Below are 27,922 nucleotides of genomic sequence, written 5' to 3' on the forward strand. Positions count from 1 at the left end.
AGAAAGAAAAAAACCCCAACAAAACAAAAAAAAAAACAAAACCAAAAAACCAAACCATTAAAAAAACCAACCAAACAAACAAAAAAAACCCACCCCACAACTAAAAAGAGAATTCAGAAATATTGAGTTTTCTGTAGCAATGTGAAGGGCATGACCATAACAGCCACTTGTTCTGCTACTCTGCAGGATAGGTGTTGAGAGAGGAGGGCAACACAGTTAATGAGCTTCTTCTGACCTGTGATGAGATATATGTCTCCAGTCTTTCCTTGTCCTCTTTCTTTCTCTACTTCCTCGGCATATTTTTATGCAGCCAGTCAGCCGTGGCATCACCATCCATTCATGAGGCTACTCATGGCTCTATTTGAGTCTGAAAGTGCTCATGGCCAGAAACTGTCCAAAGGACAGACTCGCCACCATCTAAGTCTGTGGGACACATCTGTTTTTATAATGTGGATATTCTTTGCGAAAGGGCTTTCATAACCATGGATCTCTCAACAGTCTGAATTTTTCAACCCTTTAAAAACTTTGATGTTTGGTTTCTGTTTTCCAGTGAGGAGGCTGGCTGGAATGTTGTTAGTTTGATAAAGGTTGCTTCACTTCTGTCCTTTAAGTCATAGTGGTGTTTTGTTGTTTTTTTGTATTTTTTTTTTTTTTTAGTGGCAGTGCATGTTCTGGTTATCTGTATTTCTTCTGTTTTGAAGCTTATCCATGTGTTTTAGATTTGTCTGCATTTTTGGTGTTTGTTCTCCTGAATTCCATGGTGTCAGGTTCAGTGTGTCTTTCTGATCTCATATCCTTTGAGAGCTGATGGCAGCAGTGGGAGAGCAGAGCCAGTTGCTGTCTTGCATGTGCAGAGAGTGGAGACGGAAGTTCTGTGACTGGCATGTGGTTTATACTCCTTAGGAGCCACCAGCTTTTGAGAGGAGATGGAGACATGCTGTTCACACTCTGACATTTGTGTAGCAGAAATGTTTCTTTAACCTTTTCCTTGAAGGTGTGACGCAGATAATGTTCTGCTCTGTTTCAGAACTACATTGTCCTAAAGCTTTGCTGAAAGAAAACAATACCAGCTATGCTTAACAGCCCCTCTCCCCAAACCAAGAATAACCTGGGCACTGCTTCCAGCTAATGGCAAAAGCCTTAGTGCATGCCTGCAGTTTCTATGCAAGGGGAAGTGGCAGGCCAACTTCGGTGGCAAAGCTATTGAATATTATCAGCACGAAAACAAAAATGTCATTGTGTTCAGCCGCTAGACTTTCTCATACCATTCCAAACAAGCATCGACAAGAGCTCTGTGCTATGTAGCATGCAATGTCCTTCATTCCAAGTATTTGGTAACTTCCCAGAATTATTTGTGTGACAAGTGTTGCTACTAGATTTGTGTTAAAAACTGCAAAGGCTTTAATTTTTTTTTTTTAAAGATGTTCACTGGAGAAGGAATTTCTTAGAATTGTTGCAACTATGTCAGAGGTTTTTCTATTTGCCTCATTATAAACAGAGACAGGAACAACGGAATGTTTTCAGCCTAATTTTTAAAAGATGTTGAACTGAGAGTGATCTAAAAAGGTTTTCTCTGTCTTGGGCATGTATTTTCTGTGTCCCCATCAGGAGCTCTAGGGAATGTGGAGACCTCTAGATTCTGATTCCCGTGGAAGGTATCTAGTCACAGCTCTGGGGGCAACCCTGAATAAAACAATGAAGTCAGTAGCAATGTGGAATGATAGGACCTAGTCTGAAATAAGATTTCTGCCAACAGACACCCAAGTCCATGAAAGCTTCATGGAAGCACAGCAGTCTGTTCAAATAGCAGTTATTGCAGGATCACAGGCTTGTTGTTTCAGTGTGATACAGGTAATAAGTGAAGCATTTATAGCTATTACTGCCTGGTGATCACATAAAAAAAAAGAAACCAGGCATGCTTTCCTTACTTCAGCTTCTTAGTTCAGCATTTCCATATTCTCCTGGGGTTATAATCCAATTATGAAACTTCAATTATTTTCTGTAATTCATTGATTCAAGAAGAACATTAACTTTTTAGCTTTTTTATAGTAGGGAACTAATAATTAAAAGGGATAAAATTATTCACAAAGTCATAGAATTTAAGATCCAGAAGAGACCAAGGGACAAGCTACCATAATTTTTCTGGTTGATTAAGAACTTTGAATTTCCCTTCTTTGTTGCTGGACTAAGCATAGAAATTTATTTTGGTGTAAAGAATGTGTTCCAGAAAAGCACCCACTCTGGAACTGAAGATATGAAACAACAGCAAACCTACCACTGTTGCAAAGAGTTGGTTCCTGTTAACCATGTTCCCTGGTCAGAACTTCTAACCCACTTGCAAATCAAGTTTCTGGTCTTAATTTTTCACTGTTTGTTCTTGGTGTAATGAGATGGAGGATCTGTCTGAATTCTCATGCTCCAGTCTTCTCCCAGATGCACTTATGCAGTCACTTCTCAGATTTTTTTTTCTTTAAGAATCCAAATAGATGGAGCAGTTTAAGTATCTGATTGTAAGACAGTTTTCTCCAGCCTTCAAATAATTTCATCAAGGACTGCAGACATCATTTAAATGTTTTTAAAACTAATTATTTCATGTTTGTGGACATTCGTTATTATATTTAGTTTATGTATGTTTGCATATGTCCTTAAGTGGATGAAATGTATTACTGGAATATCTGTGTTCCTAAACAGGAGAAATGATGCTCAAAATCTGCTGTATGTCTCAGTAGGAGTGTCAGGAGGAGCCACATGCACTCTGAGATCACAGAACACTGGTTCTGGCCTTATGTCAGGAGCAGAAGCTCATCTCTAAACCTCTGAGGTTTTGATTACTTTTAATTTTAAATCATGTGTCTGTCCATACTTAGCTGTGAGCAACAAAACCCCATAGAATGAGAAAACTGCAGCACCCTTGAAGCTTTACTTTTAAAAGTAAGGAATTTGGATCTAAGCCATACCTAACAATTTCTCTACTCATCTTTAATGTATTGGGTCTCCTCTGCTTTACTTAAATCAACAACAAATTAAGAATTGCCAATTAAATGGACTATAGCTAGGAAGTTTTAAAATTTATAATAATTTAGCACAAATATTATATTTCAATATAAAGTTTATTTAGTGTATTAGGAACAAATGATGTGCCTTATAACAAATTAATTCATACAGCCAGTTCAAGGATCTGAAGGATTCATATAGCACAATCTCTTGATTCAGAATAAAATGAAGTCAAGACAATTGCTTCTAGATGGAAAGTAAAAATTATGCCTATGGTGGAAGAAAATGGAAAATGACCAAGTCCTTGGTGGGGTTTAAATGAAAGCAGGGCACTATGCTCATGCCTTGATTTTGGTCATTGCCTAACATAAGAATTGGACATAACAGACATAATTGTTAGCAGGTCTTACAGACATGGGAGGCAGGTTGTGATGATACAGCTGGTAAATGCTATCAGCACCTTCTGAAATTGTAGTCCGTCTCTTATTTTCATGGAGTGGTAAGAAAAAACTCTCTCTTTTATAATATGGGATTTGCAAGTGGTAATTCTTTTTAGATTCCTGTGTTTGTTGGTTCTTATTGAACTTAGATATAGAGAAACAAGAATTTCTCTCAATAACAGGACCACATTTCTTGTCCCTCTTGTGTCTTTGCCATGCTGTTCCCATAGTCCATTGAGGACATGGGGCTGTGGTTAGTTCATTGCTAGCAGCTGAATCTCCCACTGCTTCTAGTCTAGTATAGCTGCATAGGCAGCATAGAAGATTTTTTTTTGTGAGGAACAGGTGGATTAGAGAGGCAGGAAGTGTAACTACAGCTCATTGCAATTTCTTGGATGATTTTGTCTTTCAGTGTGTAGTGAGCCAATTATGCGTAAACTCCTCATTCTCCTTCATTCTTTTTTCCATTGCTCCTCATCTCTCCCTCTTCTCTAATGCAATCCTCCTCAAAAGAGGGATGTGTCTGCAGAGTAGTCAGGCTCATATTTGCTTAGTAGGTGCTGGTTAGCCATGCAAGGGTATTGATGAGAAACTCATGTTGAATCTCCCTTTGGAGGCTGCCGTGGAGCTTTTATAATTCATGTATGTATGGCATTTTAGTCTCTCCTCAAAGACTTGGGAAAGGGATTTTTAAAGCATGGTGCCACTAGTTAGCAGCTGTCAGCAGTGTGTGTAGCGTTCTCTCAGTGGACAGTTTAGCAGCCCTCTGTTGCACCTGGAGCCAAAAGGTCACCAAGTAAATACATCTCTATCTTTTCAGGCTGCCAAGTCACGGCAGCATCGTGTAGAACTCGGGGTGTTGAGCCTGTGAGAGAGATCTCTGCATCTCAGCAGACTTACAGGCCTGGGGACCTTTTCTGGCTGAGGGATATGCTGTGGCAGGCTGCCTGGTGGGGACATCAGGGCGAATTGGACGTGCTGAGGGCTCTTGGGATTCAGGCTATGTGCCAGCAGTAAAGTGCTTGTCCCCTCCTAACGAGGTAGCCCTCCAGTCCTGCTATCAGGAGGGTTGCAGCTGCTCTGCTTAATGGTATTTAGTAACAGTATGAGCAGTAAAGTGTGCTCTCCTGTTACACAGAAATCCACTAATGCTGGCATCAGGAGTGGCAGGTAATTCAATCACACCCACAGAAATTATATTAATGTAGCATTAAAGGGCTGCCTAGACCAGCAAAAGACAGGAAATTATGGTGTTCAGGCTTGAAACTTTATCCTTAACTCACCATATTGTGTCGAGGTATTTGGAAATTTCCACAGAGCGTGTGATTTTATGGGACCTACAGTGGGGTGAATTGTCCTGTTTGTATGCAGAGGATTTCCTTGGTTAATATCAGCCACCATTATTGAGAGTTACATAAAGAAATCATGGCACAATACAATGTGCAGCTGGACAATGTGAGATTTAAATAATGTCTTGGTTTGGGCAGTTCCCCACCCCAGCTTTTCTGAGGTGCTGCATCAGGCATTCACTGTGTTGACATTTTTCAGATCAAGTTGCAGTCTAATAGCTAAGTCCCTCTTCCCATTTCAGAACTAATTTTTAGAGTTGTTTTTTTTTCTGATCACAGTCACTAAAAAGGTTTTCTTTTGTTTGAAATTTGCCTTTTGATTTAAAGACACTGTTCCTGTTTATTTAACGTAAGTTCACTAGAACCAAGCTGAATACTAAACAGAACCCAGAACAGAACATTCATCTTTAGGCTTTATGAATATTTTTCCTTTTTTGTGGTCCTGCTGAAACTAGTAATGTAGCTTGTGACTTTGAGTCCTCCACTGTACCTCCCTGTAGCAGCAGGCACAAAGGGAAGTTCTTGCAAGATCCTCATGGTCAAGGAGGAGATAGGGAGTCAATTTAGACTCCATCCACAAGAAAACGACTCTTTATATAAAAAGCTTAAGCAGGTTTGTGAGTACAGTCATTTTGTGTTACCCATTGGCATCAGAGACACCAAGAGCTAAGGGGAGAATTGTCTATCACTCCAAGGATGGGATGTTGCTGCAGTCAGATGTAAGATGGCAGATCTCCACCTTACATGTAAGCCAGCAGGTACACTACTTGCAAAGCAGCTGAAATGGCAAGAAGTGCAGCACCCAGGCATTTTCTTAAATCTTCAGTCAGGTTGTGAAATCTGTGCTGAAATGCATTCTGCCCTTGGATAGCCTGATGCCAGATCTCAAGTAAAAGCCTGTATGAGTCCAAGTAACATCTGATCAGGGTTTGTTCCCATGTGGGGGAAGAAGGGAACTACCTTCTCTGAGAGAGAGGAAACTACATAATGGTTGTTACCTGGGAGAGATTAAAAAAAATTCAATCTAATGCAGTGGAAGTAAAGAGTGACAGAAACCAGCAAGAATCATTTTATTCTTGTAATAGCTCATTTGGGGATTTTGTATGGTGTTTTCTAGGGATGATGAACTCTTGGTATGGTTGAGCTCTGAGGCTGTTACAATTTTTCTCCCGTGTGCTTTCTGTGCTAAGGAGGAATGCCACCGTGTCTGTCTGTCTCTGTGGTGAGCAGGATGGTCATTAATGACCATGCATAGAACAGTAGGATGGCTGTATCCTAGGGGAAATCAATTTTCTGCAGAGAGACTGGCTTGTAAAGAGTAGAAAATTTCCACTGAAGGGGAGGAGGGGAAAGGGAGACAAAATTGGCAGAGCAGGGATTAAAAAATACAAAGGCTTCAAAAGTAAGGGAAGACTCAAAAGGCTTTCTGTTCAAGGTGGCTTTTTTTCTTCCCCTGTCAAAATTGAGCAGGTCTTGAACATACTAATCTTAGAGGTGGGTGAGAAATCAGCCTTTGGGAGAAGACTGGGGATGGGGACATGGGGAGGTTGGTGAGAACCCTTCCTGGGGTTTAAACAAATCATGATTCTTTTTTCTCTTTTTAAGTGCTTTCTTTTAGATGGGTAAAAGCATGCAGAACTGAGTCAGTAGTGTGCATTTCACATAGACAGCATGCAGTTCTTGAAGGAGCCTCTATTGAAGATGCTTCTGGGTTTTAGAGCCATGCAGTGAAACCTGGGACCAGGTCAAAGCCAGCTGAGAACACAGCCGTGTTCTCCTGCAAAATTGGCGTGGCTGTAGTGTGGCCAGGTCCTTGTGTTCCTCACGATGTGCAGGTGCAGTTTGGGCATTCAGACTAGGGCCTGATTTTTTCTGCCATTCACCACTCTTATGCTTTTGTGTCTCTTCTCTGAATGAGTTTCACTGCAACATTGAGTGTCTCTCTCAACTTTGGGTGGCCTCAAGGTGATGAAAATTCTCCCCCCGCCCACCCCCAGACTGTAATAGTTTGCTTCACTCTCACTTCTGTGAATTTCCTTCTAATCCAACCTTGCTGTTCCCTTTGCAGAGCTGGAGAAAGTTTTTTCAGACTCTGATATGAGACTAACATGACAGCATTCTAGAGAAAAAAAAGCTATTTCACAGGGGAGATAAGGGAACTAAGCTGCAACTGGGGTTAAATATCATCGTTCAGATAACAGCATTAATAAGAGTATATTTTCTTAGACTTTTTAAAGTACGTTTGTGTATCTTAAAAATGTAAGCAGACATAAACCTTTGCATCTCAAACAAGAGGATGATTCTTTTCTGACTCTGCTCAATATTAAAGGCTAAACCAGAGATAAGATAACATACCATAAACATGGAAACTTGAACAAAGAAACTGTTGTCCTGAGAATGTGGGAATCACAAAGAAACTGAAGTCTGGACATAGGAAATTGTCTTACAAAATGGAATGTTGCATGTAGAGTAACATTTAATGGTTCTCAGAAATTGCAAAACAGGGCAAATCCACAGGTTTTTCTCTTGATCTCTGTGGTCTCTGGAACAAGCCCAAGTAAAGTGGAGGGCAAAGGCATATGGGAAATGAGTAGCTAGAGCAGACCTTTTCTTTTGCCTTGGCTTCTTATTCAAGATGTTGGTCTTTTGAGAACTTCCCTTATTGAACAGCAGAAAAGGAAAGGGTCATAAACTCCCAAGGTCTGACTAAGTGGGAGTAAAGAGTGCAAATGCTGTTGATAAATAAGATGTTTCAGGAATGCATAAATACATGGTCTGATACTGCAAGTGCTAGGTTGATGAAAACTGGCCATTGGGTGCATTCAAGACTGTCCAGGATATTAATTCAGTCATTCAGAGTTATAAATACTTGCCTGTTTCTTGTAGGATGTATGTTTGACTCCATAAAGAGTGGCTGCAACCTTTCTACATAGGTTTTGTGCTTTCACTGCTTCCGATTGGATGTTCAAGGAGCAGGCAGCTTGCTGCTATAGGTGGTCATTGTAAATGTTGTGTTACTGATCTTTAAACTCAGTAAATTTAGGAGATTATATTTGGCAGAATAGATATGCTGGAATATAATTTATCTGTATAGAATATACTTGTTATTTATGTGTGTGATAGCAGTAAGTGAGGGGTGTCAGCATTGCAGTTTTGATCTGTCTTTAAATCCAGCTCTTTTTATGAAGTGGGGAATAGATCACAGGCTGGATTTGTTCCTTGCTATAATTTTTTTTTTCCTTGGGATTGTTTTCTGGGACTCAAACCATGCAACTGTCAAGCTGTGTTCATACCCTAGCTGAGTTGTTCACTAATATTTGATGAAGACGTAGCCCTTGGTGTTGCCATGCCTCAAAATTTTATTGCTAGGTTCACAGTATTTGTTTCTTAAACCCTTAGTTCCTTAGGCATGCAATAAGGTAGAGAACTCAGCTTTCAATTCTTATAAAAATGTAGGTTTCTTTCCCTCATAGTTCTAGAGAGAAGTATGAAAGTACAGCCTGAGTCTATAACAGGGGCTTGAAATATATAAGCAAAAGAAAATGATGCCTCATATTCATTTGTAATTTTTAATATCAGAATTAACTTCATAACCTTGTGCATTAAAGAGCAATTGACAGTGCTATGCTCTTTGACCAGTTTCAAGAAGATGTGAGTTTATCCCAATGAATCACAGTTCTCTCTCTCTCAAAGTATGCCCAGCACTCAGAATGAGGTCTCAGATTTTCCATGTGTATCTTTATATGGTTTGAGGATTGTATCTTATTTAATTAGTTTATTTGAAGATGCCTGAAGCCAGTAATATACAAAAGTCTTTTCTTGAGGACTCCCAAGCAATTGAAGCTAAATTGCTTCCAAATTCAGCATTACTGGTCAGATTTGAAAATGGGCTCACTGTGTTTTTTCAGTGAGTCTTATGTTCCTGGGGTAAAAATTTTCAGCAGAAACATAAAGTATTTAAATTCTTGTGCCTTTCTGTAGATCTGCCCATGGACAGTTCAGAAAGGATGGGCTACAATGCATCTCTTTATTGCTTTCCTTCTAGGGTTCTGCCTAGCAGGACCAACCATGTGTCCTTTTAAGGACAGAAGACTCTATGGATAAAGAGAGTTTATTTCTTTAGTGAATCCCATGGCTTGTCTCATCCCTTCCTGGTCCCTGTTGGCTGGTTTTGGGCACAAACCGAACCACAGCAGAGCACAGCAATTGGCAGTGTTGGCTTTTCTTCTATAGAAGACTCATGGCCAAGGTGTCCAGTGGGGGCAGCTGGCACAAGATTTTGGTTAAGTAAAATTTTGTTTTTCTTAGGCTCAGAAGTGTTGACTGATGAGCAGAGAGCTACAGGATGTGCTAGTTATGCTGCACAGCCTGACCCTTGATGTTTTCTCAAAGTAGATCTTCAGCACTTCAAGACATGGGGCACTTGCTCCATCAGTGTAAATTAGGGCAGCCCTTGGAGCCAGCAGAAGGGTACCACATTTCTGGAAAACAAGATTCTGATCCAAAGTGAAGTTTTCAATAAGCTTTCCCCCTCTAAAGATATTTATCCACCTGACATAGTGAGGCTAATATGTTCAAATATGTCCATCTGTCTTTGGATAATAAAGAGTGAATAATTATTTATACAGTAGACAAAGACTCTAAACCAATTAACTTTTTAAACCCATAAATATGTTTTCATATCAGGTGACATCATGCAATGCTGCATGCACTTGCAAGTTTTTAGTGGATTTGAAAACATAAAAAATATTATGACATGATTCATAAATTGTGTATCTGTATTGCGTGTGGGGCAGCTTTGCCTAGTTTGAATTCAAGTGCTGACATAACTATCACTCAAGAGAAGGTTTTGGTGAATACCTGGGGGTTGTGGTGAGTTACCAGCCAGAGCAGATTTGTCTTCTTCAAATTAATTACTGTGGTGGTTACAGGCCTTGCACTGAGGAAAGCAAAGCCCTGGCTGACTGGGAACATGCACTTGTATGTCCCATGTACATCTGTTTGCTGTGTCAAGGCTGTAGGGAGGATTTCCACCCCAAACAAGCACATTAATTTATGAGCCTACAAACACAATTTAACCTTGAGAAATGTTGTCCATCCTGTTTAAGTTCAACATGCCTGAAATTGTACATGTGCATGAGTATTCAAAAGTATCACGAACAAATAGCTTATCGAATCTGCTTTCACGCACTCTCCCGAGCCTGTCATTATGTTAGAGCTGTACAAATAAATGGACTGAAAAATCTTTGCTTTTATAAATATACTAGATGGAATTAAAATTCAAAGGAACTCAAACCCAGAGGTATTCTGTCCCAGTTCTGGGTGAGCAGTGTGAACTTTTGCCCGCATAATTGTAAAAATCCAAATCCGAGCTCATGTTGTTTCTTCTTGAAAATTTCAGGCAGAAAAAAATATGTGCCTCTGTGTCACTTTTTTCAAAGTTCAGCCTTTGGAAAGTGAATACAACTGTGACATTCCAGCCCTGGAAATAAAAGGATTAAACTAAATCTATTGAAGAAAAAGAATATTTTCTATGATGTAGTTCCCAAATGATGTATTTTGCAATGTAAAATACTGAAGAAAAAGTTCCTCTTGAAACTAGATTGTTTCTAAACACAATCCAAGTACCTGGATTTTTCTAACTTGTAAATAATGAAATGGGAGCTGTGTGAACTCAAGAAGTCTCACTCACACATTCGACTCAAGTGGCCTCTGTGTGAACCCTATAAAATGCTTTAGCTTTAAATTATCAGTTTGAGTTCATGGTCCCTGGTGGTAGCTGGAGTTCTTGCTTTTATCTGTAATTCCTTTTCTTTTCAATTCCTCTTCTTTTTCTTGTCTATTATTAGAGAGGAACCATCTGATTGAGGCATGTATATATATATTACAATATATTGCAGTCATTGAATTCTTTTAAGAGTAAATTGTTTTAGTCAAATGTCAGCAAATCTTCGCAAACTGAATTCTCAGAGTTCCCTTGAATAATGAGGCTATTGTTAAATGATTGAACACTTCAGAGATTAATATCATGGTATGCTGGCATGCTGGTTCATACCAACTGTAATTTAACAATGAATCTTCCGTAAGTAAGCAAGACTGTGAATGAGAAATCGGATTCAAGACAGCACAGCATGCTAGAACATACAAAGCAAATAAATTCTACACTTTGGAATGATATGTTAGGGAGGAGTGGGGTTATTTCCACAATATCTAAAATAATTGAATTGTTGGATAGAAGAAATTCTTCAAGTTTGAAGAACTCCTTCATTTTTTTATTTTCAATGCTTTATCTTTATCCTAGAAAAGATTTGGACTTTTAATAAATCCACTGCCTTTTGAAAATTAGGGTATGCCTGGTATTATAATTTGTGACAGGCTACAGTAAACCACATCTCATTCTGTGAAGGGTTTCAGATCCCTAAACTGTCTTCCCAATACTGCCTTCTATCATACAGAAAATGTAGAGGCACTGCTAAGTGTCTACAAACAAAAGTTGCATTTTATTTTTTAAGACATCTGAATTCTTGAGAATGTGGAATAATTAGTAATTGAAGATTTAATGATGGCCCAGAAAAAGAACTGAACTGTACTGCATGAAATCATAGTTATTAATTTGTGCATGAATTTAGTTTTCCATACTTAATTTAGCGACTGTAGAATATTTTGCTAATTAATTATTAACACTGGTTATTTGTCATGGCAGAACTGTGAGGGAAAAACATAGTTTTCTGTCAAAGTAAAACCATAAATGTAATAGTTTTAATATGATATACAATAATGTAATTAATTTTTAAATAGTCTTAAATAGCTTCAATATTTAAATATACAGATTTAATATGAATATAATACATGGCACTAATTAAGAATAAACAGCATTTAGAATAGAAACTGCAGCTAATAGCCAAGTGTCTTACTTGCAACAAGCTGAGGAAAAACTGTAAAATTTCAGGCTATTGTGGGGACTGCCACATTTGTAAGTAGCGTTTTTTTCTGTCCTGGGTGACAAGGGTGTGAAAGCCTTATTATAAATTCTGTCAATAGGATTTGTGGTTGAACCTACTGAAGGCAATGAAAAAACTATCTTTGATGTTTTTGAACACATCTGAAAGTGTTAGATTAAACCACTTAGTTTCATTTACATGCTGAAAAAATTATTATTCTGATTTTGGCTAAGAAAGGGGCAAGGTTACAGGAAAAGTTACCTGTGAGCTACTAAAATTATATACATCTTTCAGGTCTGAAAATTCAAGGTCTTACATTTTCAACAAATGTTGTGTCTGTTTAAATTTCATTTACTTTAACTTCTGTTTTACCTGGTTTAATTTCCCAAATACTTAAAACAATTGCAATAAGCCTTCAAGGCTGTACACTCTCATATGAAATTGTTTTTCCAGAGGTGAAGGTTCATCTATAGATATATAAATGCAGATTAGTTTGAATATGAAGTATGACCTTCTCTTTCTTGGTAAATACGTGTTGTCTTGTAAATACATTTCTAACTTTAATGTGAGACAAGTCTTTCAATTTAGTGAGGGTGAAGGTGAGACACATTCCTGGGCTTTAATAGCAGCAGATTTTCCTTTGGAAAGGAAAGCTAGAATTTTAACAGCAAAGGAATTTTTTAGTTATAGGTGTTTCTTTACATGCCTGTTTATTTACAGGATTATCTTTCTGAGGTTGTTGAAATTTTACAAGAAGCAAACTTCACTAAAACTACTAAGTTTTCCCTATTCTTCAATAAAAGAGCACCAAAGGACCTAACACAGCCTTCCAGGGCTGTATTAGAGCCCTGTCATTTGAGATAAATGGTGCTTGCATCTTCTGAAAAGTAGGATTTGTGAATATGATCTGTGAATGACATTATCCATAATCTGAAATAGCTTTTTAGGTTCTTTCTTCCTAACATGGAACCATTCTTCAATAGAATGGTAAGATCTTGGATTTTATTTGTCTAAAGCAATAATAGTGTTTATAGACATGTTATATAATGTAGTTATTTTATGGATTTCGTAGCTTTTTCTCTTCCTAGTTCTGAAAAATATATTTTCAGTGGATGTGGGACAATGGTGACTAATTGGCCCATGTGTGAGTGAAATCACTACACCCTTAGTAGTAAATATCTGTAGCAGAAGATACTATTGCATATGTATATGTTGTTTTACTGATTCATCAGCTTGCATTCTCTTGAAAATTCTCTCTTCCCACATGCTATAATGTTCATTACTGTCTGCTTAAAATGAGGTTTCTAATTGTGCTGTTAGGATCAGAAATAGAAGGTCTCAGTTTCAAAATTGCTGAGCTGCCCTTTCAGCATTGGTGCTAATGACTCAGGATGCCTTCTGAAAGTCCAGGGCTGGTTTAGATGTGCAAACAAAAGATTTAAGAGACCCCTCTCCATTTTTTTTCGTGACATTTCTGAAACTCTTGGACAAGTTGTTAGTCTAGGTTCCTTACTAACTTCACATAATATTCTGTGCAGAACTGTGAGAGACCCACTAGGATCATCAAAGTCACCCTCTGGGTGAAGAACCTTTACATAAATCACCCCTGACACAACTTCAGGCCATTCCCTTGGGTCCTGTCCCTGGTCACCACAGGGAAGAGATCAGTGCGCGCCCCTCCTCTTCCTCACGAGGCAGTTGCAGGCTGCAATGAGGTCTCCCATCAGTCTCCTCCAGGCTGAAGAGACCAAGAGGCCTCAGCTGCTCCTCACATGGCTTCCCTTCTAGACCCCTCACCATCTTCACAGCCCTCCTTGGATACTCTCTGTTAGCTTCATACTTTTCTTAGATTGTGGCTCCCAAAACTTCCCCCAGCACTCGAGGTGAGGCCGCCCCAGTGCAGAGCAGAGCAGGACAATCCCCTCCCTTGCCCGGCTGGTGATGCTGTGCCAGGACAGGGCTGGCCCTCCTGGCTGTCAGGGCACTGCTGACTCTCATTCAACTCACCACCCACCAGGACCCCCAGGTGCCTTTGTGCTGTGCTGCTCTCCTGCCTCTCATTCCCCAGTCTGTCCATACGTCCAGGGTTTCCCTGTCCCAAATACAGAATCTGTCACTTTCCCTTGTTAGAATTCATACTGTTGGTGATTGCGCTGTCCTGTGATTTGTTGAGGTCTCTCTGTCATTGAGAGACACAACAGCTCCTCCCACTTTTGTATTCTCTGCAAACTTAGTATGCCTTCCAGTCCTGTGTCCAAGCCATTTATGAAGATTTTGAGCACTGGGCTGAAGGAGGAGCCCTGTGGAACCCCACTAGTGACTGTGCCCAGCCATAAGTCCCCTCATTCACTGTGACCCTTTGTGCCCAAGCCATGAGCCAGTTGCTCACCCATTGCAAGGTGTGTTTATCCGGCTGTGTGCTGGACATTTTATCCAGTGGGATGCTGTGAGAAACAGTGTGAAAAGCTTGTATTTTACTGAGTGAAGGAATGATTTTTGTAAACATGACAGCCAAACCAAAGTACTTAGAGAAGACAGAGCATCCAAATATTAAAGTCCTACAGAAGCATGGTCTTGTCAGTGCAGTACACCATCGCTTCCCTGCAAGTAGCTCCTTCTGTTTGCTCCCCAAGCCATGTGCTGCTCTGTGTGAGGTGCTCTGAGTAGCATGTATTTTGTTGTTGTATTTTTATGTGAAGATAATTTTTCTTAAATTTTCAGGTTTTGGTTTTTTTAAATTAAAAATGATATGCAGAGAAAGGGCAACAAAGCAACTCAGTCTTTGTTAAGGAACAGAATGTCTGAGAATGTCTTATATTTTGGGAAAAAAATGTAAGCACTTTAAATGCTATGCAGTAGATGAAATGCCCAGAAATTACAATGCAGATATAAAAAAATAATTTTTGGAGTGAATTTCCCCTTTGTGTGTATTTGGATGTTGTAAGTTCATGTCAGTGTACTATAGGAAAAATTCTCTCCAAGAAATTCAACAGTTTTGAATTTCAGTTTCAGAATTGCAGTTCTTTCTGTAAGTTACGTCTTCATAATGTGGACTTTATTTCCTCCCAAAACCCATGATTTGCCTACTAGAGTCTATTTTAAACAAAATAAACCTGGTTATGCTATTTAGATATTAATTCGTAAGAATGAAAGAGCCTCAGAGTTGCTTATCTAAATCCAATTACTGCTGGTCAAATTCATCCCAGTACAAAAGTTCCCAAGATAAAAGGATACATTACCTAAATGCCCAGAAACACAGAGTTTTCAGTTCGGTGGATTGTGCTTGGAGCAATGCTTGAGGCCTTGAGTGAACTCAAATGCTGGGGCTATAATTATTAAGCTCTGAACTCAGAAATTACTTGATAACTCCATTGATTTTTACTAAGCAAGGAAGAGTTCTGTACACTGGTAACTTGAGTTTCAATTCCAATCTTCACTTTTTTTAGAAGCATACAGACAGTGGCTGGAATTGGATAAAAGCTGTGTTCTGTATATGCCTGTGCACCCAGTGCCTTGTAGAGGAGAATGGCAGCACACACAGTACAGACTTGGTTGAGTGGTGAGAGATTTATCCTGTCTGGTCCTACAGGCATCTTGTGTTACAGGACTAGCTATGGCCAGTCTCAAGGTTGGCTTGAAGGATGGAATATGCTGTGCCTATCCCCAATCCCAGAGGTTTTGTTTCCCATAACGTCATGGAAAAGCTGAAAAGTTTGGGTGGCCCTCACCAGCCTGGCCTCCTGGGAAATCCATTTTTTGGTGCAGCAGCTCCTGGTCACAGCTGTCACTCAGCCAGCTTCCTCTCTTGGCATGTTGCCTGCCAGCAGTGGGGTGGGTGGCACGTGGATCCTCTGCCTTGTCTCCTAACCCTAATTGTGCACTTACCTTCCCTGCACCCTAGCTTCCCACAGGCAGGAGGAGAAATGGCTCAAATGCTTTGTGTGCTTTGAAACAGCAAATTCTCCTCTTTGGGGCTGGCTGTGGTTAAGGTTCATGCATCTTACAAGGGGTATCACTCACAGCTGAATGGTTTCCTTCAGGAACTATCTCCATTTTAACAGCAGTTATCAAATAACTTCCTGGAAATGAGCGCGTTGAGCTTTGTCTGCAATGTAAGTGCTGATCGACCGCCTGCCTGAAAGCTCTTAAAGTGATCTGCTTTGATGTACATACATTAAGGGCTTATTTTACATTGCTTGCATCTTTCCTGAGTCTGCTGAGTAGTCTGAAAATGTGGGGTGCAATGGGATGGGGCTCTCCAGAGTGATTTTTGACATAGCTCTATAGCTAGGACTGAACAGGGAGATTGTTTCTCTGTGCAGAGCTCTTCCCTTAGTTCTGCTTTTTGTGTGACATGGTTTCAGTTACTGCTGTTGGTAAGTGAAGAGTTTTTCAGTGATCTTTGTGATTTTAATAGCGTATGTCAGATGACTTCAGCAATTTCACCGATATATACAAGATGAAGTAGAATTGGTTATGTTTCTAAGAAGGTATTTCCACCCTCAGCTGAATGTTTTCTTGGAATGTAAGAGTGGCTGGGCTGGGCCAGATAGGAATTTGTCTCAGCAGCTGGGGCGGTGCCTGATGTTAAAACAGGGACAGCATGTGATGATGCTACTCTGGTATCCTCTCACAGTTTTTGGTGGTATGTGTCTTCCAGGGAACAAATGTGTCTTTGCTTTTAATTTCAGACAGATTTTCCTTCCTAAGAAGATGTCCAATAGCTTTTTGTAGTGATGTCCCTGTTGGGACATCAGTGTGGGCTGTGGCAATATTTCCCCAATGAAACTCTCTATTCTGGAACCTGCAGATTTTCAATGTTACAGTTTTCTGGCCAGTCCTTATATATTATGAGAAACAACAAAGACAACTAGTCATTATTTCACTGCATGGGTTCTTCATTAATGTGGTGAAGTCCTAGACTGTGCAGTTGCTTCTGACGTGAAGGCTCTTTCAAAATTTGACCACCTGTTTTTCCAGGAAAATTATTACATAAGAAAGAAATAAAAGCATAATTGAATATAAATAATTACAGTGATTTTTAAAAGCACTTGAACAATCTTGTTAGTGGTTACTGTACATTTAGATAACACTTCAGGAAGAGTGCTCGGAAACCTTTTGAACAGCAATTTCAATTTAGATGCTCAATAGACACATTTTTGAGGTAGCCAGCTTAGATTCATTATGTCTGTTTCCTTGGATAGCGTGATACAGTAGGTTATCATTAATGATACAGCCATTGTTTTGAAGGGTTGGTAATATGGCATTGAGATTAACTCAATTCTACAGTCATCCTTTTATGACCAGAATTTTTGATTCAATATCTTTGAAAGAGTACTTCTATGAACTGTACTCAAGACAAAATAAAATAGTGCTCACACTTTCTCACAAAAAGGAGACCATACCTGTTATTTCTTTACATTAATGATATCAGTTATTTGCAGAACACGGGTGTGCAGGATGTTGAATTTTGTAATAATTTCCATTTATGTAGAAGAGAACAAGAGGTAAACACTTGTGATGAAATTTATCCTTATTTTCATGATTGTTCCCATTGAATACATTGTTTTTAACTTCTGGGTGAATCGAATTACGATTAAAGGTAAAACAAGCAGAAAGTCAAACAACTTTGGAGATGAGCTATAGCTTAATACCACTCTTCACACATGAGAGAAAGAAATATGACTGCGTTTGTAGGAACAAAATACCTTCCTGATTTCATGCAGCACACAAACTAACATTCTTCATCAGAACTGATGTTCTGATTACTGTAGAATAATTACTTGAAATATTTAGTAAAACAGTGTCCAAATTAATTCCAATTACTTTCTTGTGGTAACACTCAGGGTTTATAGCAGTAGATTAAGTCGCTGACATATGGCTAATTGCCTATAACAGTGTTTGTTATTGTGGTGCCTCTTACCACTCTGATGTCTGTTTTTGCAAACCTGAAGGTGTGCACATAACTTTGAATGTGGGGAGAAGCATTTCCTGACCGGAACAGAATTTTGTGAGTAAAATCTCTAGTGTAACGAAGTGTTTGCAGGATCGCAGTTTGCAGCAAATAACTCTGTGAAATCTGTAATAAATGCAGTGGAACCACAAATGCCTGTCTCTGCTGGCAAGAAATGTAAACTTCTAGCTCTCACGTGACTTGGATGGAACAACATATCAATTCATTAGGAGTGGCTGGACTGAAATGGAGGCTGGGTGTTGGTTTTTATTGGAGGAAGTTTAGGTAGGAGTTGTGTTTTATTTGAGGTTGTTGTGGGTTAGCCACTGATTTTTGTTGGATTCTTTTCCCATATATCTGTCAGAGGTGCATTACTGTACAAGATAGGCGTGGTTTTTGCATGTTTTTAATGTACTTGATATTAAATCTAAGTAAATCAAATAAATGAAGATGCACTGCAAGGGCCAAATTTCCTGCTGGGTAGGTTGACCCACTGAACAGCCATAAATCACTGAACTGAATTTTTCTTTGCTTTCTGAAGACATATGCTCTAATATCTTAGAGGCCAAAGTCAACTTCAGGTACTACCATGAAGAATTATAGAATTAAGTGGAACATGAGTGGATATAAAGGCCCCAATTCTAGAAACACCTGAGGTTAGAAAAGCATGTGATCTCATGGTTAACATTAAATCTGTTATGTATTTGGTTGGGGTAGAGCCAGCTATGGCAAACTAAATTCTCACCTACCTGTTGGTGTACCCATCATAGTGCAGTGAACAACGGATTCCTCCTGCCTTCAGAGCCCAAAGTCCTTCTGGTCTACAGAGTCAGCAAAAAAAAAAAGGGGATGGAGAGAGGCAAAGGGAAGGAAGGCTTGTTTGACTTTTTTGATTCCTAGAAGATACCTGAATTGGGGCTTGATTTAGATTACACAAATTGTTAATACCCTTAGGTCAGTTTTTCCTCCTCCTCCTGACTGGTTTCAGACTGAAACAAAATGAAGCAAAATATACTTATATAATTTTCCTCCTCAAATGCATGTCAAATGGAAACAAATGCTTTTGTGTATTCTTAGGCAAATGAGAAACAGTGAAATGGAAAGTCTCACTTTCCATCTCTCCTTACTCTGCTTTCCTGAGTGATGCAGAGACATTGCCCTTTATCTTAAGCTGAGTGGCTACATGTCACTTGCAGTGTGGAAGCTTCAGCAGAGAACTTTGTCGCAGATTTTTTGCTGGTATCAAAGAGTATGTTTAGTTAGGCCATTCCCAGTCTTTCCCACAGGTGCTACTCCCCTTCATGAAGTAAATAAGTGTTTTCTTGATTCAAGACTAAAACCCAAGGGTCTATTTTACACTCTGAGTTATGGTACCATTTCCTCTTTGTTTTCCTGGCTTTTTTTGTTTTTCTTTTGACTGGTTTTCTTAGTATGTTTACAGACCCATAGGATAAAGAAGAGTGTATCGTTGAATATATGGTACAGTGCTCTAGCTGCCCTTAGAGTTCTTGGGTTCTTTTCTGCATAGCGGGAGACATGGGTTTCCTTCTGAGGCAGAGAAGGGAATAGCAGCAAGGTTTTCTACATTCTGGTTTCTGAATTGCAATTGAAGTCACTAACACCAAATTTATATTGCTGTTAATAAAGATTAACCAAATAAGCATTTGTCTACGATACATTTCAATGGTTTATAATTGATGTTGTTTATTTCCCATGGGTGTTGCTTTGCCATTAGAAGACATAATTTTCTTAGATCTTTCCTAGCAATATGTCCTTTGTGGATGTAAAAACTTGTGTTTCGTGGAAAAGTCCTCCAAATGAAAGCCCAATATATCAGAGTATCAATAATGCTTTTTTTAAAAAAAAAAGTAGGAAAGGGCATGTTAAGGGAAGTTCTTTTCAGTGAAGACCAAGTTTTATCAGTGATTTGAGAAATAAAATTATTTTAATTATTCTCCTGATGTCTTATGCTCATTCATAAATGCATCTTCTGTGATCATTTACCAGGATTTTGTGATACTTACTATTAAGTCTGCATTTTTAGTCTTAACCTCTGCGAGGTAAACACAGATACCTATTTTATGGTCTAGTTGCTTTATATAACAAGTTGTAGCTGCCCAAAGTCCCTCTTCACCGTGCTTTGTATGTCAAATTACACTGTGGTGCCATGCTATCAATTGGAGGGGATATAAATTCAAATGAGTGTTAGCATTCATCTTGGCAAGAGCTGGGAGATGCACACAAACCTCAAAGGTTCTGTTTATCCAAACTAAATAGAGTGTATGTACATGGACATGGATGCACACATGAGCACAGCTGTGCATGCCTGGTATAAAAAGTGACATAATTCCTGCATTTTCATTAATCCTGAAGGAATGTGGTCCATCTGTATTTAAGCTAAACAAACTTAAAATAATTAATCAAAGAAGCCTCTTTACTAGTGTCCTACAATCCTTCCTATGATTGACATTTACGCTGGCAGTGCGTGGACCAGAGATGGACAGGTTGTGTCAAGTGCTCTTGGGGAACTCTAAAGGTGTTTGAGCTAGTGGCATAAGGGATCTCTCCAGGATAGCAGATGAACATTTTTCAAGAGCTCTAGACCTCTTCCTAGGATATGTGTTATACATGCATGCAAAAATCACTACGTACTTTACTAAAATGTAGTAACTTGTACCTCTGATTTTTGTTTTCTCTGTAGGTATGGGAAAATTGTATCCACAAAGGCAATTCTTGACAAAAACACAAATCAGTGCAAAGGTACGTGCAAAGTGTCCACCCTGTGAGTTCATTATCAGTTTGAATGATTGACTGGTGGCTTGACTGCCAATGCTCTGGCTCCAACTGTGCAATCAACATAATGCACAGTATATTACAAACATATTTAATAATGCCAAAGCTTTGAGTTGTGTTTCCAGTAACATTGCTCATTAATTTTTTTCATTAACAAACAAAATGAAAATCACAAATCAGAACAAGTATCAAATTGCTTCGGCAGAAGAGTAAATTGCCTTCTAACCACATAGTGCTGTCTGATTTGAATGATATCATCAGTGATGCAAATTGATTTCCTATATAAAACTGAGAAACCTTTGGGAAAAGTTTCCCAAGGAAAACATGGTCTAATTTTTATATTTTTGTGAAGTCTTGGCATATGCTAATAGAAGAAGAAAATATTTTTTATGACACAATTAGATCTACAAGTTGCAATACCGAGATGTAGAAATAATTCCTCTTCCAGTTTTATGTTCCTAATTTTTTGCTACTGTATGAAAATATTTTTAAATTAAATATAGCATGTTTTGTGTGTGTGTGTGTGTGTAGCTATATTTGCTGGGGAAAATACTGACTAATGTATGTAGTACTATCTCAGGACTAGAATTGTTACTCATTTATGAGTCTGCAGTGTCATTGAGTCTATGGTGGAGAAACTATGCCTTAAAATTATTCTGTAGCTTTCCACTAGTGGTGTACAGAATACTTTTGGAGTAATAAGAGCTGCTAAAATGGGTTCTCCTGAAAAGAAACACATTCTGAATAGCATTTCTATATGTGTTAGCAAAAAGAAAAAATGTTGCAGTGTAGGACTGTCTTGTGAGTGGCGGGACATGGGGTGAAGAGAAGCAATAGAGAAACATTCTGGGAAAATTATGAAATGGAGAAAAATCCTGCCACCCGTGCCAAAGATGTTTTTGAGATTTGTAGAACTGTGTGACTTTATCTTTTGCCTGCCAGAAACAGCATTTATTAGCTACTCAGGAGAAAAGCAAGTTGGAAGACTGAAGTTCTAGATTTAGAAAACTCTACCAACCCAGCTGGTCATGGGCCATTGTCATAAGTTGCACTGCTCTGCATTTGCTTTTGCCTGAATGTGCATTTGATTTCCTTGGGGCACTCTTCTGGCAGAATTCTGATAACATCACTCAGTATTTCTTTGAATATCACACCAGGAACAAGACCTCATTGTGTTTGGGGTTTGGTGTTGTTTTTTCTTTTTTTAGGATTACGTTATAAAGGAATACCCTTGTGAGCAGAACTTCCTTTGCTCCCATTGCGGGTGGTAAACAAGGAAAGGAGTGGATCTGTTTGTGAAACACAAAATGTGAAGTGAAAATATTGTAAAGAATATGAATGCTAAAATTGTGAGAAAGAAAAATATCTGCGGTTAGTGTTCTTTATGTTATAGTTAGCTTTAAGACTATTTTAATAGGAGCTATATAACAATGAATTTGTATTTTCTGTTAGTTTGCTTTCATGCTGTTGTATTGCACTGTAGGGCAGAGATATCTATTTCTATTTTCAAAGATGGATCTTTATGACATAAGCAGTGCCATTAAAAGATCATAAACATAATTGAATTTATTAACAGTATGCTTTATGGCATAAAAATAATAGATGTTTTACTGCTTTAAATGCTGGGTACAATTTTCTTTCTCTTCAATAAGGCTGCCAAAAAAACCAAAAAACCTTCCCAGGAATCAGAAGTGAAGGGGACCTGAAGAGGTCAGGACCTGCCTTGGGGCAGGATTAGCTCTAACCCACTGCTGAAGGGTATTTCTGTAACCTTTGCTCAAAGGCCTCCAGTGATGGAGATTCCTTGAGCTCCTCAGGCAATCTTTGATAACACTCCCTCTCCTCACTAAAATGAAGCATTTCCTAATGGCTAACCCAAATTTCTCTTGAAGTAATTTAAGTCTATTGCTTCTTTTCTTATCCCCAGTGGATATGTAGAACAGTTTATTCCTCTCCTTTTTGCATCAAACATATATATTTCAAGAGTAATTTGCATCTGCCTTATCTTTTCCTTAGACTAAACACTAGTCCTTTAACTTTTTCCCTTAAGGCAATTTGTTTTAAATTTCTCAATATATTGTACTTTGCTGGTCTCTCTAATCAGCTCACTCCTTACCTGAAGAACTTGGAGCTGGCCATAGGATTTTACATGGCCTAGATTTGATAATTTTATAGTATAGAGGGGTTTCATTTGTCTTCTCTGTGATCACATGACTCTCCTCTTTGTTGATGTGTACATATAAATAATTTTATATGTATTTAAAATACAGATGCATCTCTCAGGCACAGGGTGTTGCATGAGAAAAATGGTGCTGGTTTATGCTGAGAGATTCTGTGCATCCCCTGGTTTTGTTACTCTCTTCCAGTGCTGCTGCCAGCCAGGCGTTCCTTATTGCATGCTCTGCTCTGGGTTGTTGATTATTCCCTCCTAGAGCCAGAACTTTTCATTTGTCTGTATTGAATTTTATCTTATTTTTTTTCCTGTGGCCGCCTTAATTTACTAAGATTTGAGTATAATCTTAAGCCTCCAGAGTGCTTGCAGCACTTACCTCTTTAGTATCCTCTTCACAGTTAATAAATGGTTTCTCTAATCCACTGGACAAGATAATGTGGAAAAGAGTGAATAATGACAGACCTGGGGAAGACTTTTGAGGAAACTCTCTCAGTACACCAGGTAGTGCAATATTGAGCCATTGAGAACTTATTTTTTAAATTGGATCTGCTAATCTGTTTGACACCTACTTCACAGCTTTTTCAGCTAGACCTCTTTTCTCCTATCTGCTGAAAGTTGAAGTTGAAACTGTCTCTAAAACAGTGGAGTTTACATCTATTCCCTAGAAAAACCCAGCAAAAATCAACAGACAACAACAACCACCACCAACTTCCCCCGCACACAACGCCATCTCCCTTTCCCCCCAAACCCAAAAAAACCCCAAACAAAGACCAGTATTCAAACATCAAAAAAAAATGAGAAAATCACACTATTTGTTTGCTTCTTTCCAGTCTTTTGGGTCTCACTCACTTTCTGCCAAGTAAGAGATTATCTTCTTAAATGAGCACATCATCCTGTCGTGTGTATCCAGTGAAGTAGAGTGGATTAAATTCAAGGAGATCATAGAAATTATTACATGATTAGTGATTTCAGAATTTATTTCAGTGTCATTTTTGTGTTGATGAAGGTATAGAGTAAAGCTGAAAGTAGAAAGATTTAATTTAGCAAGGAAATTATTTCAAAACCTCCATATAACAGCAGATCTTTTAAAACAGGTTGCTCTTTAGCAAGAAGTGTTTTGAAGAAATGAGGAAAACATTCAGTGATGTACTTTAAGTCATTCTCCATTATTCGTCAGATTTTTAAAAAGAGACCCACAGCACTCCTGTCATGATAAGGAGCAGTGTTATCTCCGGATTTCTCCCTGGTCTGAATTAAGCAGTCGGATCTAAAGCAATCATACAGGCTGCCAGGGAGTTCGCTAGGGACACCTTTTGACATAACCTCCCATTTTCAGATTGCTCTTTGTTGGTGGCGTAACTGCTAAATGAGGCAGAGGAGAAGTAACCATCACTCTGTAACAGAACAATATATAAAACAAAATAAGCACAGTCATGACAACATGGCTAGAAATCTCTGAACAAAGCAAAGAACAAATACATATGGAGAATAATGAAAAACAGACACATGATTCATTCAGATGTTCAAACACAAAACCCCTAATGAACAAGTTGAAGAGTTTTGGCTGCTTTTGCTTTTTCCCTTTCCCTCCCCTCTCTTCCCCTTGCACATTTCCCCTTCTGGGCCTACTGTATTTGCTAATTTAAAAAGTGGGGGAAATGAAATAAAAGAAACCATTCAAGAGAAGCGTTAATCTGAAATGTGTAGACTCTTCTCTTTCCAGCCCTCACCCCCCACCCTCTCCAGCCTGGCTTGCCTTTGGTAGACCTACGTGCTCAGAGCTGAGGGAATGAGTAATGGTTGTTTCACAGTACAGTTTCCATACCTCATAGCAATGGAATACAGAACAGTTAATCTGCCAAATACACAAGCCCATTTCTTAGAGTATGAATTACTGTCATCTGCGTCTGCCCTTGCAGACACTGTAATTGCATGCATGCAGATTTGCTTCCTGGTTTAATCAGGGGCTTGCATGATTTTGAGTATTTTCCTAGTACCTTAGAAGATGAGCACAGGAGAATGACTAAAAGTCTGAAATTCCACCTGTGGTTTGGTTGTTTTTTTTTTTTGTTTTTGTTTTTTTTTTTTTTTTTTTTTAAATAAATAAAACCTATTAAATTTGTAATTTGTAGGAGACAAACACTTCAGTAGTATATTCTTCATTTTATGTATCTTTTTACAAACCATGGGTGACTTGATGTGTTGAATAACAATGTTTGTCTTAGGAGGGAAATGTGCCTAACATGATGAGGGGAACTACAGTGACTATGTTTATAATTTTAGTATTTCATTATGACATTTTTCTGGTTGAGAAATGTTAGCAATGATCTATTTATTTTAAAATATTAAAACTGTGGATGCATATATACACTCATTAGGATTGGGGTAGGTAGGTATGGTAAAAAAAAAAATGCCATGAGGTCATCTGTGTTAACCCGCCATATATCACATACAATTTTATTTCTCCAGTTGCTTTGCTGTTTTCAGACCAGGACGTAGAATTTACCATGACCTATTTTATAAACTGAGAATTTATTTGTGTAACAAAAATGGAATAATTGGAGGCTTACTATAGGTGCTGGAGATAATTGGAATGGCATGATAAAGTGATGTTTCATATCTCCCAAAAGGAGTCTGTCCTGCCTTATGTCAGTGTTGCTACTCATATGCTTAAGCTCACCAGCATCCCTAAATACTCTAATGCATTGGAGCTTAATGAGCTGGAGGCTTCTGCTCTTGTGTTCTGATAAACAAAACTTATATTTGTATAGTAGATATACTTTGGTATGTGTGTTAGATAAAATGCTTTCAAAGTTTCACATTTTACAAAGTATTCTCTGGAAATATTCTATAAAGAGTGAAGGTTATGTGTGATTATATGAAATTATGCATTTTTACTTTATATTTTTAAATTCATATTCTTAAGATGGCACAATATGTTTGTGACTAGGAATGTGAAGCAAGTCTATGTAAAATAATAATCTGGTGGGAAAGAGCTAAGCTACATAGAAAGCTATTTAGTTAATAAATTTTATTTATTGGGAATAAGCTCGAATTACAATAACTGTGCTGTGTAATTTATGATTCTCAGAATTGCCATTTTGAAAGGGAAAAAAATCCAGACAAGTAGGTCTGTGCCTGATCACAGACTGTAAACTGTTCACACTAGGAGGGCATGCACAGTGTGCTTCAAGGGGAAATGGATCTTGTAGAAAGTAAATAATTTGTAAAACAGACTTATTTAATTTTGAAACTCTAGACTTGTGTAGCTAATAAATCAGTCCTGTTTTCGATGCCAGAGTAGCAATAGATGTGCTGGTTTTTTGCGCGTTAATTTTGTTTGTTCACTTTTTTTTTTTCTTTTTGATCCACTCCAAAGCATTATGTAATCAGTGGCATAATAGTTCTCAAGTTATTAGTTCTCAAGTTATTAGAAGTGTAGCAATATGGAATATTTTAATTCAGCAGCTTTTCTGACAGTGAGGCGTTTGTGAAAGCCGGAATTGTGCTGAGTGTCCAAGTGTGGGGCAGGCGTTCAGCAAGTTTTGTCTGTGGCTCTGCTGGTCCATCTCAGCACTGACCTGTAGCAGCCTCACCTCATCTGGTCCTTCTGCTCCTGGGTCTCCTGAACAGAGTGCACAAATTATGCTGAGTTGTACCACTTCTGGTTAGCAAGCCAGCTGATAAAACCAAATCTCCAGAGATAAAAGGACGAAGTCTTCAACAGTGTCGCTGAGTCCCCATTTTGAAACAGTTGAAAGGACAAAAGCAAACTTGCAATGCTGTGTGTTTTGATAACGTACATTAAACAACATGAGGGAGGCTAGTTGTTTAAAATTTATGAATATTTGGAGGTTTTCTGTCTGTTTTCTGGGAGGTTTTTTAAACTTCAGGGTTTTTTTAACTTTCATTCCTGTGGTGTTTATAAGTAAAGGTTGAGATATTTTTTTTCTGTTTAAATTAAGAGGTGATATTACTATGGAACCACATGAGACCAAGAGTCAAATCTTAAGAAAAAATACCTAAAGGAGGTGTCTAAACACCATGATGGCAGGCATCCATCAAAATGAAGTGAAAGGAATTGCCAGTAAAAAAAACATGAGGTTGTTCCCTCATGAATGAAGTCTAAATTCACTCCTAGCTTAACAAATAAAAGCTCTGTTGATCTCTGGGCTCATGAGCTATGATGCTCTGTAAATCTGACCACTTTAAGAGTTATCAGAACTATATGGGGGGGTTGAAAATCTGCATATATATATTAAAAATAACTACATAGTTCTCTCCTTGAATTTACAGGTGAGGTGTTCATGGGTGTTTAGGTATCATAACAACGCTATTTTCCTGGCACCTGTTGGGTTGGCCAGCAGGCATTATTATGTCTTGGCAAATGTGCAAGTGTTTTGCAAAATCTCATTTTAGCTCAGAGGTAGAGATTCTTCTGTCTGTATTTTGTTGAATGCTTTTCACGTCTGTTGAAGTGAAATAGGAAAGGATTCAATAACTTATGCCCAACAAGTCATCATAGCTGGAGCATGCCAGCACTGGACAGTGCATCACCGTGGTGAGGACTGAGACATACCCACCCCAATGCCTGCAAAATGCACCTCAGCAAACAGTGTTGACTGCCTCTAACCAGTGCTCTGTCTCAAGAAAGACCTCTAAAAGTTGTTTAGTGAATTTAAATCCAGATTCTCTACAGAGAAAACTCCTTCCTAATTAGTTCCCCAGACGCTTTCTTAAATGGCTTCTTTGCAATTAAGGAAAAAATTTCCTGGGTCATTATCTTTTCATAAATGAACTCATGGCCTAGCAAATATTTTATGTAGGGAGACCCAAGATGCTCAAGTATTCTGTGACATATCTAATCTGTGATTATTCTTAATTTACTGCTTCCAAAATCTGCAGGCCCATATCACTGACAAATAATTGGTTTAACTTTGTTTCCTTCCAGAGAAATAAAAAAGTAAAATTTCCATTTGTACACAGTGATTAATGTTTTGAATTCACTGGTCTGTATAAAACTTTGCCAATAGCTTGGCATGCACTTGAAGTGCATTTTGGGACTGGGTAATGCTGTAGGCTCTTAGTGGTCTCAGCAGACTTGGAAATATCTGTTTCATAGTACAGAAATGAACAGAAGAGATTTTTTTTTATCTGAACAGTGGGACATAATCAGCTTTGTTGAAAGCTTCCTTACAATGGCTTGGCTTTTTCAAATGCCTTGAAGAATCGCTTTGCTTAAACTTTTTTTCTGATGCCAAGATACAGTATCCTATACA

General features: G+C 38.5%; 1 protein-coding gene across 10 annotated transcripts in view; it reads left to right on the forward strand.

Moving 5' to 3' along the window:
- Positions 1-27,922, forward strand: part of RBMS3 (RNA binding motif single stranded interacting protein 3) — a 704,594-nt gene that overhangs the window by 363,636 nt on the left and 313,036 nt on the right. For all 10 annotated transcript variants that reach the window (XM_064415155.1, XM_064415140.1, XM_064415145.1 and 7 more), the window contains one exon: positions 20,379-20,437. In XM_064415155.1, coding sequence (XP_064271225.1) covers positions 20,379-20,437 — 59 coding nt within the window. The remainder of the gene's footprint in view (positions 1-20,378; positions 20,438-27,922) is intronic.

The sequence above is a fragment of the Passer domesticus genome, chromosome 1, assembly GCF_036417665.1.
Source record: "Passer domesticus isolate bPasDom1 chromosome 1, bPasDom1.hap1, whole genome shotgun sequence".
In the NCBI taxonomy this organism is placed as follows: domain Eukaryota; kingdom Metazoa; phylum Chordata; class Aves; order Passeriformes; family Passeridae; genus Passer; species Passer domesticus.